We start from the raw sequence: 14,249 nt of genomic DNA on the forward strand, positions 1-14,249 counted from the left end.
ACATGACATGTAATCGTAGATCATAGACATAGAGACATGGACTGTGCCTTCCCTTTATATCTATGCATGAAATACGGTCAAAAAAAGTGACAGAGAGAAAAACACGTCGGGAATGCAGTTGTCTTTTTCTAGAATTTTGATTGGTCTACACTCACCTCTATGTGAACAAAAAAGAGAAAGGTATATCCCGACGAGCTTTTCTCTCTTTCTAATAAATAGCCAATTTCATGCTGGCATTGCTCAGTCCATGTCTCTATGTCTATGTCGTAGATACTAGAAAGTTCTGTGGTCCAGGGTAACCTGAAAAACTTCACTTGAAAATGTCGCTTTTTGGAATATAGATGAACGAAACAAAATCTAGTTTATTTAATTATTAGTGCTTGATAATTGCCTAAAAATACTCATCAGGTTATGGGCCCAGATCACAGCAAATAGCGCTCCATAAATATTTTTGGGTAATTATCAGTGAAACTTTTCAAATTCAAAGAAGTAAAAAGCTAACCTCAAAAAGAAAAGGCGAAATGGCTCAATTGGAGCACCAATAATCGCAAAACTGTTGGGAAGGAAAAACTTCAGCAGCTGGAAATTTGCGATGCAAGCATTATTGGAGCACGAAGATTTATGGGGTTGTGTGGTGATAACACAACAGCTTGGGAAAAACTCAGTAATGCATTCGAAGATTTCAGACTAACTCGGAAAGTTGGATTATTACGCACTCTAGTGACCACCCGTTTAGAAAATTGCACTTCCGTTGATGATTATGTAAACACAATCATTACGACGGCCCATAAAATGAATGGATAAAATTTCAAAGTTGAAGATGAATGGATTGGTACCCTATTATTGGATGGTCTTCCCGATGAGTATAGACCAATGATTATGGGACTGGAGGGTTCTGGTATGGCTATAACCAGTGATTCGATCAAGATGAAGTTACTTCAAGAGGTGAAGTCTGACGTAAAATTCCAAACTAGTGACTCTGGAACTGCACTAGTTGCCAAGTCGAATCATAAGTACAAGTTTAAGAAGAAAGGTCCTAGATGCTACCAATGTAACCAGTTTCATCACTATCCTAATAACTGTTCTGGAAAGAAAAATTCAAAATCAGGAGAAGGAAATTCAAAAGCCTTTTTTGCCATGGCTGCATTGGGCGAGGCAACAGAAGATTCAAAATGGTATCTGAATTCATGTGCATCATCACATATGACGTCGAATTCAAAGTGGTTGGAGCAAAGTAGGCAGTCTGAAGGTGTCCAAATTTCAACAGCTGATAACAGCAAAACGAAAGCCAAAATGATTGGCAATATGAAAGTTCCAGTTTTGGCTAATGGTTGTCCTGATGAAGTTATAGCTAAAGACATTTTATATGTGCCAAAATCGCCGCTATTCTCTTGTCTGTAAGTAAAATTGTGGACAAAGGCAATTCAGTTATTTTTAGCTCAAATGGTTGTAAAATAATATCTGAAAATGGTGATGTACTTGCAACTGCCAAAAAATCTAATGGAGTTTTTGAATTGGACTCGCCTCCCATTAATGTGGCCTTGAAGTTTCCAATGGTGAGCTATGGCACAAACTCATGAAGAAAAATCTGGTTTTAGGTTATGATCTTGAGCAGTGTAGTGACCTTCCATGTAAAACATTTTAATATGACTCCAACAATTTATGTTTTTTAAAGATAGCATTAAGGATGTTTTTTGTATTGTGAGATGTTCTATACAACAATTTGTATTATTTTTTTGACGTGTCAATGCTACTTTTGTAGTTTTTTATGGCAAAATAAATACTTAGGTACTTACTTACTTACTTACTAACATGCATAAAAGGCAAACACCAAAGGTCTGTTTTAAAGTCAAGTAACAAGCGGGCCAAAAATGTTTTGAATTTAATACATTCCGATGTGTGTGGCCCAATGGAAATGGGTTCAATTGGTGGTGCTAATTATTTTATAACATTCATCGATGATCACTCCAGAAAGGTATTTATATATTTTTTGAAAAATAAAAGTGATGTTCCAGCAGTAATAGAGAACTTCAAAAGTTATGTCGAAAATCAAACTGGAAAAAAAATGAGATGTTTCCGTAGTGACAATGGCACCGAGTATGTCAATAGGCAAGTCAGTTCGTTACTACAAAAATCTGGTATCCGTAATGAGACAAGCACACTCCATATACTCCACAGCAAAATGGTTTGGCTGAGAGGATGAACCGAACCATTGTGGAAAAAGCGAAAAGTATAATGTCAGAGGCTGGTTTGACGAAGAAATATTGGGCTGAAGCGGTTTCAATTGCTGTCTATATTATAAACTATGGTCGGATATAAAGCCAAATGTTGGAAACCTGGGAGTTTTAGGCTGTAAAGCATTTGTCCTTGTCCCATCTGAAAAAAGGAAAAAATGGGATGAGAAGTCCAAAGAAATGCTTTTTATGGGTTATTGTGAAACTACTAAAGCCTACCGTGTAATTGATCCTGAATCGGAAGTCATTACAAAATCTAGAGATGTGGTGTTTTTTGAAAACGAATTTTACCACAAAAGTGACAGTTTGGCCAAGATACCTGAACAAGTAGTAGTCATTTTTCAGGATAAAAACGAAAATACAAATGAAGTAGAACATTCTGAGGCAGAATCAAGCTCTGATGTTACCGGTGAAAATGAGTCTTCAACCAGTGAGGCATTCGCAAATAACACTGATGATAGTGATTACCATTTAGTGGATACCTTATATGGGGTTCACCCCGTTTGGATCCCAATTGTACAGAGATAAATAAATAAATAAATAAAGATCCAGATGACACACTAGACGAAGAAGGTGACGAAGGACCACATAGATCGGCCCGAGTACCAAAACCAAAAAATTATGATGATTACGTCAGTTATTTCGCTCCAGAGAGTTCATCTGATCCGAGTACTGTTGAAGAAGCCTTAAATAGTCCTGAAAAGGTGAAATGGAAGAAAGCTATGGATGCTGAGCATAGATCCTTGCTGGAAAATGACACCTGGGAATTGGTCGATCTCCCCAAAGGCAAGAAACCATTGAGAACGAGATGGAAAAAGAGATGCTGATGGAAATATTGAGAGATATAAGGCCAGATTATTCGTGAAAGGTTGTGCACAAGTCAAGGGTATTGATTATTCCGAGACCTTTTCTCCAGTTGTTCGATATACTTCAATTCGTTTTCTGCTTGCCTTGGCAGTGAAGTATAACTTATTTATAGATCAAATGGATGTCACGACTGCATATTTGCAAGGAGATCTGGAGTGAGGAGATCTATATCCAACAACCTGACTACCTAGAAAATGAAAAATCTGTTAAAGTTTATAGATTGAAGAAGGCAATGTATGGACTCAAACAAAGTGGTCGAGCCTGGAATAAACGTTTACATGAAGTACCGAGCAAGTTGGGTTTCAAGCAGTCTCAATCCGATCAATGTATTTATACCAAAATCAATGAAAAGGAAGTCCAAATAATTGCAGATTATGTTGACGATTTGTTTTTTTTTTTGAGTAATGATGAAAATTTGATGAAGAATACCAAAGCAAATATGTTCCAAGAATCTACTTTGTATAAGAATATCCAGGAATGAAGAGGTTTTGTGTGTCGATCAGAGTACATATATCCAAGAGATTTTGGAAAAATTTAATATGTCTAATTGTAATCCAATAAGTACCCCGTTCGACCCGAATACAAAGTTAAGTCGAGAAATGTCTCCAAAAACGTAGAAGTAGACGAAATGGAAGCCTTATCAAGAAGCTGTAGGAAGTCTTCTCTTTGTAAGTCAATTTACCAGGCCTGATATTGCCTATGCAACAAACCATGTCAGCCGTTTCAATCAGAATCCTGGAAGAGCTTACTGGGCAGCCGTAAAGCGTATTTTACGCTATTTAAAAGGAACCATTGATTTTAAGTTAACCTTTAAGAAAAATTTAACATGCTCTTTTGACTGTTTCAGTGATTCCGATTGGGCAAATCAAATTGATGACAGACATTCTGTAACTGGGCATGTCATTGTTTTTAGAGGAGCCGCCATTTCATGGGCTAGTAGAAGGCAGAAAACCGTCGCCTTGTCGTCTACAGAAGCTGAGTACATGGCGCTAGCAGCAACAGCGCAAGAGGTTATATGGTTGCGAGCCTTGGCAAGGGAAGTGGACAAAATTGAAGTCACCAAACCAACAACAATTTATTGTGACAACAAAACCGCAATCGATCTTGCTCTCACAAGTGGTTACCGACAAAGGACTAAACACATCGACATTCGCCATCATTTTCTCAGAGAAAAAATTGGAAATGGCGAAATTTTGATCAAGCAAAATCCGACAGAGGAGATGGTTGCTGATTCACTTACAAAGCCACTATTCAGAGATAAATTTAAGTCCCTATGCTTGGAGAGAAAAGGTAAAAGATGAACTTGAGTCTATGATTCAAGAGCGGATAATCAAACCTAGTGAAGATTCCCTCTCAGATTTTGTGAGTCCGTTGGTAGTTGTGCAGAAACCGAATGGAAATATAAGAATCTGTGTTTTTTTTATTTTAGCATTCGGTTGGCCATGGAAATTTGACACATTTCACTCTGTATAGTAGGAAAATGTGGGGTTATGAAGCTTGTCAAAACATTTTTGGGTTTTAAATCAACGCTATGTTGCCCGTTCTACGTAAAAGTTTCTGTTATCACGTATTTTATCACAATGTCGAATCTCTTCGGAAAATATGTGACAAATATAATTGAAGTTTATACAAAATGTTTGAAGACATACCAAATCCAGTTATTCGCATGGAAAATACAAGAGATCAGTATAATATCATAATATGCACTAGCTTGAGGAGAGTTAATGTTCGTTATCTTCTTTGGCTTACATCATTTGTAGATTTCAAAAATATTAACCCGAAGATGAAATGCATATGATGCAGTGGTTGGGAATGGGTATCTCCCGAAGGAATTAACAGATAATTACAAAATATTAAATTCTTCAACAAAAATCATCTTGCAACAATATATAAGTAAAAAGAATTAAAGGAAGTTTCAAGTTAAGATGCAACTTCACCGTTGAACAAAAATTTCATATGAATAAAAAAGTAACAGGGCAACTTGCGCGTATTTGTGGCTATTCATCTTAATACATTGATGTAATAATAATAATTAGGTATTTATTAGTACCTTAAGACATTTACATTGTATAGGACAAGTCAAATGAAAAATAGAAAAATCCATTTTAGGGAACTTATTCTCCGATGACATTTATCGAAAATCCTATAGTAAACTTTTCGCATTAATTCACTCAAACATAAAATTCTCAAATGCCACCACTTTTTTGGGTCTCCCAATAGAAGGAAATTCTATGTCATCCTCTTCATTCACAATCTTTCTGATTGAGGAAATATTCAGCTGAAATATAAGTCGTTTAGATTCAGATGAAACATTATATAAATTCTCTTACATTGAATATGTTCGCTACGTCTGACGTATTGTGGATTTTAGAATATCAGGTTATAACTATTTGAATGAGCGGACCTGAATTCTAAATAGCACTTCCTGAAATCTTGTCTCTTTTTTCAATCACTTTCGTCATTTTCGTTATAAAAATTGATATTAGTTGTGGCAACGGCGTTATGACATTAACGACATTTCATGAGTGCCAACCTAACTTCGTTCTAGTTACAAAAACTTGAGAAAATTATTTCATGGCTAACCGACTGCTAAAATAAATTTGAATGAAGTATAGATGCAATTAAACTTCGACCTAAAAACAAAATCATGAATTACTATTCTAAACATTAGTGTGGTAGTGAATATTAAAAACACATTCTTTGTCATTATAAAAATGCATGCCTGAGGAAGTCGAGCTCGAAGTGGAAGCACAGTTTTCGATCTGCAACACTCTTGATGCTTGGAATCAACTACTTCCTGGCCCAATATTATGATGGCAACACTTATTTTAGTACTTTTCGATTCATCTATGTAGTCCATAGCGAAGAACTTTTGTGAGCTTTCAATTCAATATTGAAGTAAGCCAGAATACTGTCTTCTGTCGATTTTACAATTTTCTTTGTTTTACACCACTTGTTATAGGCCGCATACATATTTTCATAAGCACTCTTAGATTTGGTGGGTAAGAGAGATTCTTTGGCGCTCACGGCTGAATTTTCTACGCTTTCTTCTCCAGTACTATCTATTTTTTGGATTTTTATGACCAAATATTATAGAGTAGAAAGATAGGAAACGCCCTCATATCGCTAGTACTAAAAACCGACTATATTTTGGCCAGTGAAAACACGCGTGACAATGATATGGCGCTAAAAACGCATTGTCAATACAGGAAAACTTTTTGATAACAGTTTTCTGTTTTTTAATTGAGGGGCGCGAAATTCGAATTCTATTCCTTGCATTAAATTTCAATATCGACTTTGTTTCTATCAGAAAACAAACATCCTGAGCGACAAAACAAAAGTATGGTTTTGTTTCCTCTGCATTTCTGAATAAATTGAAAGAGTATCAATTGAAAATCATTGAATGGACCTATACAAATCATAAATTCCCCTTAATATAGGCCGTTCATGCAGGGGATGCTTTCTGCATACAACAATTTACGTCAATGAACAGTTCTCAATTGATCTGCAGTAAAATCTTCATTGCACATGGTGTAGTTAGTCGTGTTTGATGAAGTAATTGTCTTCAAGCCCTGATAATTTTATCCACTTCAGATAGTCCAAGAGCCTAAGAGCCAGAGCCAAAAAAGTCTCTGAATTTATTAAGCCTGGTTTTTACTCAGGTGATTACAATTATAATATACAATAAAATGCTGCGGTCAGTCAAGTGGATATTAGAACATGTGCCTCTGGTGCGCTTTCAAACATGTCGTGATTACCGACATAATAAAATCAATTTCTTAAGGCTGAAACTTTATAAACTTCTGTATTTTGGTATTGTCATGTATTGTCATTGCGCATCACGCAATATTTTATACATCTGGAACTAAAACATTCTTCCATTCATTCATGATGTAGACTTGTATGTATGATGATATGGTTATCGAATAAATTATTGATCCAGAAATATTGGTTGTAATTTGAAAGTAAGAATTCAAGAACTGAAAACATTACATTTGGCGACGAGGATTGTGTTGAAAAAGAACTTTGTGATTAATAAAAATGCCGATTAACGCCAGTGAAAACCATCCAAACCTAGTGAACGCATTAGGACAATTACGTGAGTTCCATTTAAATATTTCTGATTGGAATATATAAAAAGCAAGACTTTTGAATTATTTCAACGCAAATGAGATTAACGATGAAAATAAAAAGAGGGCAATTTTATTAAATATGGTTGACGAAGAAACATACAAATTGATTTTCAACATGTGTAGCCCAGATTTGCCTGAAAGGAAGACGTTTAAAGAAATAATCGAATTTATGGATGGACATTTTGTTTCACAAAAATCTGTTCTGACTGAAAGATACAAGTTTTATGGGGCTAAAATGAACGTCAGTGAATCCATCAAGGAATGGTCAGCAAGAGTACGCGCTTTAGCGGTTCCATGCGAATTCAGATCAGAACTCAACGTGACTTTGCGAGATAAATTCATTTGTGGATTGAAGAAAGGTTTTCTATTGGACCGGCTATTGGAAGAAAAACCTTCTATCACTTTTGAAGAAGCAATTTCGGTGGCTGAGGGCAAAATGGCCGCCCATCAAAGTTTTCAAATTGGTCACGTGAAACAAGAGGACTTCAATCATTTAAGACAGTCGAGAGGAGGAAGCAGGCATCTGGAAAATCGTCGAGTACAGCCAGCGCAACAGAGGGAGCGGAAACAGAAGTGTACATGTTGTGGAAGAGAAGGACATCAGAAAGATATAAGTGTTATTTCAAACATTATATTTGCAATCTTTGTAAAAAGCAAGGGCATTTAAGACAAGTTTGTTTCAAAAATAACAGGGATGATCAATTTCAACAAAATTATTTAGAAGAAGGTTTGTTGAAAAATGACGAAGTTTCTTTAAATGATTTAACATTGTATACAGTCAATAGTTCAAAAATAGGTTGTAATAGATTCCAGATCAGGGTTATCATTATGAAAAAGGAATTGACTTTTCAAATAGACACTGGAGCAAGTATTTCTGCTATATCGAATGAATATTTTATAGAAAATTTTAAGAAAGTAGAATTGAAACCATGTGATAAGTATTTATATTTCTATAATGGTGCGAAGGTTAGACCAGTAGGAATTTTAGAAGTAGATGTTTTATATAAAAATGTTACGAATAAATTGAATCTATTTGTTCTGGAAAACGGTGGACCACCTATATTAGGACGTGATTTTCTCAATATGTATAATATTGGCATTTCTGATATCAATTATGTTGAAAATGTGAGCGATAAATTGAAAAAGATTTTGAATGAGAATGAAGTGATATTTTCAAAAGAGTTAGGAAAATTTAATGGTGGTGAAGCTTCCATAGCTTTGAATGATGATAATGTCGAACCAAAATTTTTTAAAGCAAGACCCATTCCATTCGCTATAAAACAAAAGGTAGAAGATGAAATTGATAGATTGGTTTCTTTAGGTATTGTGACTCACACGAACTATAGTAGATGGGCAACACCAGTAGTGCCAGTTTTGAAGAAGGATGGTTCAATAAGGCTCTGTGGAGATTACAAAGTCACGGTTAATCCCCACATAAGAATTGATCAGTACCCTATCCCTCGCATTGAAGAATTGTTTTGCAAGCTACAGGGAGGTGTTCATTTCTCGAAACTAGATTTGTCTCAAGCATATCAACAAATTTGCATAGATGAACCATCTCAAGAGCTTCTTACAATATCAACTCACAAAGGATTATTCAAGTATAGCCGATTAAACTACGGAGTAGCATCAGCGCCAGCAAAATTCCAGAAAATCATGGACTCTGTGCTGGGTGGTATGGAAGGTGTAGTTGTTTTCCTAGATGACATACTAATAACGGGTAAGGATGAACAGGAACATTTGGAAAGATTAGATCAAGTTTTAAAAAAACTTAATGAAGTAGGTTTTAGATTGAGTTTAGATAAATGTTCATTTTTTCAAGATGAGATAGAATACTTAGGATATGTTATCAATAAAGAAGGGTTGCATACGAGTGCAAATAAAACGTTAGCTGTGATGAATGCGCCTAGGCCGACTAATATAAGTACTCTGAAATCATTTTTAGGAACGGTTAACTATTACGCTAAATTTGTGGAGAATATTTCAACAATATTGTATCCCCTTTATAATTTGCTGAAGAAAAATAGATCCTGGCAATGGACCAATGAATGTGAACTTGCTTTCAAAAAAATTAAGAGTATTCTTTCGTCGGCAGAGGTTCTAGTTCATTTCAACCCAGAACTTGAATTGAAACTTACTGTAGATGCTAGTTCTTATGGTATCGGGGCCGTTCTAAGCCATATTTCCCCTTCTGGAGTAGAGAAACCCATCGCATATGCTTCACGTACACTGAATTGTAGTGAACAGAAGTATTCTCAAATTGAACGCGAGGCTCTGGCCATTATTTTCGGAGTTTCGAAATTTCACCAGTATCTTTTCGCAAAAAAATTCAAATTGGTAACTGACCACAAACCCTTATTGGCAATATTTGGTCATAATAAGCAAATACCTCAATTTTCTGCCAATAGGTTGCGTAGATGGGCAGTCATATTATCCAATTATCAGTATGAAATTCAATTTGTGGAATCAGAGAAAAATAGTGCTGATTGCTTATCAAGGCTACCAATTCAATATAAATCAGATTCTGTTGAGGACAAAGATATAAATTATTGCGTAAATTTTTCAGAGAGTAGGGAAATAAGAGTAGATTATAAGTTAATTAAAGCAGAAACGAAGAAAGATAGGGTTTTGCAGAAGGTAATAGAATTCATGATAAAAGGATGGCCCAAACATTGTTCAGATGCAGAAATTCAATCATACTTCAATAGAAGATTCGAATTCAGTACGTCGGATGATTGCTTATTTTGGAATCATAGAATAGTTATTCCTAAAATGTTGAAACATTCCGTGCTAAAACAGCTTCATGAAACACACCAAGGTATTGTGAAAATGAAGGCTTTGGCCAGATCTTATTTTTGGTGGCCAGGCCTTGATAGTGATATTGAGAAAATAAGAAAGCAATGTATTGTTTGTTCGAAGATTAGTAATGACCCTCCAAAAATTCCCTTAAATCACTGGGAAATACCGAATGGAGCTTGGGATAGGCTTCACGTTGATTATTTGGGACCTTTAAAAGGTAAATATTTTTTTGTAGTTCTGGATGCTTACACGAGATGGCCAGAGGTATTCATTACAGCAAGCACATCTTCACAAATATCTATAAAAGCACTCAGAAATTTGTTTTCGAGATTTGGGTTACCTAATACAGTTGTATCTGATAATGCAACATATTTTGCCTCTGATGAATTTAAAACTTTCTTGTCTAAAAATGGAGTTAATCATATAACTAGCCCTCCATACAACCCAAGTTCGAATGGGGCCGCTGAAAACACGGTTAAAACTGTAAAGAATGCTCTTAAGAAGGTTCTTTTCGAAAACTCTGCTGCGGAATGCGACATGATACTTGAACGTTTCTTATTTGACTATAGAAATACTCCACACTACACTACTGGTGTTACACCAGCCAACTTAATGTTTGGTAGAAAGCTTAAAAATAGGTTTGATCTTCTATTGCCTGAAGCAAAAGGTAATTCATTTCAAGATGAAAATATAACAAAGAAAGTAAAACATGAACAACAAAAACAGAAATCATATTATAAGGGAAATAGAAATGTAGCTTTCGATATGGGAGAGGTAGTTTCAGTCAAAGATTATAGAAATCAAAATTTTATATCTTGGATTAAGGGTAGAATTTTGAAGAAAATTGGTAAATGTACTTACTTGATAGAAATAGGAGAGTTACAAAAAGTTTGGAAGAGACATACTAATCAAATGAAGAAACTAGGTCCTAACATAATTTATCCAAACACAGATGCACAAAATACTGTAGAACATAATAGTAAAGCAAATGAAATTATTGAACATGAAGTTAATAATCGTGAATTGAGGGTAAGGAATTTAAGACAAAATATTAAACCTCCTGATAGATTAGTTTATGACCATCATGGTTCTCATGTTGTTGTACGTAAGACTTAAATTATGTTGGCAATATAATGAATTGTAATATGTATTTCTTTCAGTTCAAGAATTAGAAGTTAATTTATATATTATTTGTTATAACTTGGGGGATTGTGAAATATTTAGACTTATGTTATAGAATTAGTGATTAAGAATTAGGAATTGTTTAAAATTATGTTAGTGAATTTAAGGGGAAGATGATGTCATGTATTGTCATTGCGCATCATGCAATATTTTATACATCTGGAACTAAAACATTCTTCCATTCATTCATGATGTAGACTTGTATGTATGATGATATGGTTATCGAATAAATTATTGATCCAGAAATATTGGTTGTAATTTGAAAGTAAGAATTCAAGAACTGAAAACATTACAGGTATCTAAATCAAAATTATGATAGTCAGTCAGCGTCCGATCGGAACACAGCTAGTCAGTCAGCTTTAATGTGCATAGACTGGACTGGACGTGTGACTGGAAAGCATCAAAGGATGATTAATGTCAGTAGAATGCATCAAGAATTGGAAAATTCTGTTTGCAAGGCTCTTCCTGGACTGCATGTTTTGAATGGATGTGATTTTAACCCTGCTTTTTACAAGAAAGGTAAAAAAAAAACCTCTGCAGATAATAAAGCAAGGCGAAGATTTTCGAAAAACATTCACTGATCTTGGACTTGTAGATGCAAGCAACCGGAATAACAATGAGGTTCAAAAATTTTTTTGCCATTTATACGGCTTAAAATTAAATCAATTGACGAGGCAAGATTCGTTTTATTTTCACAGACGTATAAATGTTCAAACACCACAAATGATCCTTTTAAAATTAAAATAAAGAATGTATATGGGTCGACTATGACACCATGCCAATTGGAATTGATGCAGCAGTTCTTAAGAGCGAGCTTCATTTCAAATATTTGGCGTAATACTCACCGTCAAAATCCAACGGAGCTATCTCCTACAGACTACGGGCGGAAATTTGTGGATGAGAAATATGACTTGGTTTGGTTCAAAGGCGACCAATTACCAGAACTTGTACAAGATGTCATTATTCAACCTCTACAAAAAAATACAGGTATAGAAATATCTTTATCTGGATTAAACAATCACAAAAATACTTTTTTTATTGAGTTTTATTTATTTTTCAGATTCTGCAACACCCGAGCTCGACTTGTCAGATCACGAAAGTGAAGATGATGATATGGATTCAGATGAAGATTTTGTTTGAAAATGAATGAGTTCTTACTTGTGCGTATACCCATTGTACGAAACGTACAATAAATATCCAAAATTAGATATATCAAAAATTCATAAACTCAATTCAACCAAATATTTCCATTCGAAATTATTTAGATCATTCGCTCTTTCATAATTGTTATTTCCTGTGTAAGACCTGTGAGACAAAGGATTGCAGTAGTTTGTTTTAATACCTAACATTCCTTAATCCAACTGCAGCAATTTTCCAAGTAAAGAAAAATGTACTGAATATGCAAAATGTAACTCGATTTCGATTATGTGGTCTTGACGTCATTGTACAATTTGACTATATATAGTTTGTTAGATTAGGAAATAAACGTTCATTAACAAGTGATCCGCATTATCAATCTCAATCCTCGAGTCCCTAAGTTTTCACCAACCCAGAACTCTTAGAACTTGAGGTACAATTGAGATACCACCCCAACATTGGTCCTTCGAACCTACAATCAACCACCAGGGACTTTGGAATACATCCACTGAACCCACATCAAGAAGCAGTCATCGGACTTACAACCCTTTGACTCAACCACCAGGGAAATACATCCACTGGACACACATCAAGAAGCAGTCATCGGACTTACAACCCTTTGACTCAACCACCAGGGAAATACATCCACTGGGCTCACATCAAGAAGCAGTCATCGGACTTACAACCCTTTGACTCAACCACCAGGGAAATACATCCACTGGGCACACATCAAGAAGCAGTCATCGGACTTACAACCCTTTGACTCAACCACCAGGGAAATACATCCACTGGGCACACATCAAGAAGCAGTCATCGGACTTACAACCCTTTGACTCAACCACCAGGGAAATACATCCACTGGGCACACATCAAGAAGCAGTCATCGGACTTACAACCCTTTGACTCAACCACCAGGGAAATACATCCACTGGGCACACAACAAGAAGCAGTCAACGGACTCAACCACCAGGGACTTTGGAAAACACCCACTGTATCCACGATCCACAAGAAATTAACCACCCACATAATATCCAGCCACTGAATCCATCAGCCAGCAACACAAAGATAAAAAAAAAAAGATTGAAAACCTCATCGCCGAGCAACTCGAGAAAAAAACGAAGTAAACTGTGGCAGGAAGATGGCACTATTGGATGAAGAATGGGACAACTTTGAACGAGAGTTTGACGAAATTCATCAAAAACTGATAAATATTATGGAGTACTGCAGGGGACTCCTGAAACCAGAAAATCGCAGATCCAGCGCATCTCTGGAAGTAGAGGAACTGCAGGAGAGTGAAAAAGCCCTTCTCAAGCTTACAAAGCAGCCATATTTTCAAAATGACATTGAGCTGATCATCAAAACAGGAAAGGTGAAGAAGTCCAGCCACCTGAAAAGTCTTAACCCATATATAGATCACGAAGGCTTACTCAGAGTAGATGGGAGAATACATAGCGCAACCCTGAAATATAGCCAAAGACATCCAATTATACTACCCTCAATGAACCACATTACTAATCTCATAATAAAAAACACTCACTTCGGATGGATTATTAGTGGAACCGCATCATCGAGTCCACAACTTCGTGTAACAAGCTTGATCACGAATTTGAATGAAAATTCACAACTCACAAAATTCTGGAACATCGAAGAAGCAGAAAATTCCGAGGAAACAACAAACGACGATACTTTCGTCGAAGAATTTTACTCCAACACCTTTCGACGGGACGAGCACGGTTATACTGTGAAACTTCCATTCAAGAAAAGTACAACTCAGCTAGGAGAATCGAAGCAGAGGGCACTGGCACGACTATTTCAATTGTAAAACAAGCTGGATAAAGATGAAAAGCTCAGCCCTGTGTATAAAGAATTCATGCAGGAATACATTGCGCTAGGTCAT

General features: G+C 35.7%; 2 protein-coding genes across 2 annotated transcripts; both read left to right on the top strand.

Moving 5' to 3' along the window:
• Positions 1 to 300: 300 nt before the first annotated feature.
• LOC123315691 lies at positions 301 to 1,832 on the top strand. Its single transcript, XM_044901519.1, has 2 exons — positions 301 to 634; positions 687 to 1,832. Exon 2 carries the CDS (start codon positions 874 to 876, stop codon positions 1,399 to 1,401), a length of 528 nt encoding a protein of 175 aa, XP_044757454.1. The 5' UTR covers positions 301 to 634; positions 687 to 873; the 3' UTR covers positions 1,402 to 1,832.
• A 6,485-nt stretch (positions 1,833 to 8,317) lies between these two features.
• On the top strand, positions 8,318 to 12,355 carry LOC123322591 (uncharacterized protein K02A2.6-like). The gene is made up of 3 exons (XM_044910540.1): positions 8,318 to 8,954; positions 10,269 to 10,700; positions 12,276 to 12,355. Exons 1-3 carry the CDS (start codon positions 8,318 to 8,320, stop codon positions 12,353 to 12,355), a joined length of 1,149 nt encoding a protein of 382 aa, XP_044766475.1.
• The last annotated feature ends 1,894 nt before the right edge of the window (positions 12,356 to 14,249 follow it).

This window comes from Coccinella septempunctata, chromosome 1 (assembly GCF_907165205.1).
Source record: "Coccinella septempunctata chromosome 1, icCocSept1.1, whole genome shotgun sequence".
Lineage (NCBI taxonomy): Eukaryota > Metazoa > Arthropoda > Insecta > Coleoptera > Coccinellidae > Coccinella > Coccinella septempunctata.

Excerpts from the sequence above, each read along its gene's own strand:
- LOC123322591 (XM_044910540.1), top strand. The coding sequence starts at position 8,318 with ATGTATAATATTGGCATTTCTGATATCAATTATGTTGAAAATGTGAGC. Across the intron at positions 8,955-10,268 it reads AGATGACATACTAATAACGG|TTCTGGATGCTTACACGAGA; the intron begins GTAAGGATGAAC and ends ATTTTTTTGTAG. Across the intron at positions 10,701-12,275 it reads TCTATTGCCTGAAGCAAAAG|ATTCTGCAACACCCGAGCTC; the intron begins GTAATTCATTTC and ends TTTATTTTTCAG.
- LOC123315691 (XM_044901519.1), top strand. The coding sequence starts at position 874 with ATGATTATGGGACTGGAGGGTTCTGGTATGGCTATAACCAGTGATTCG.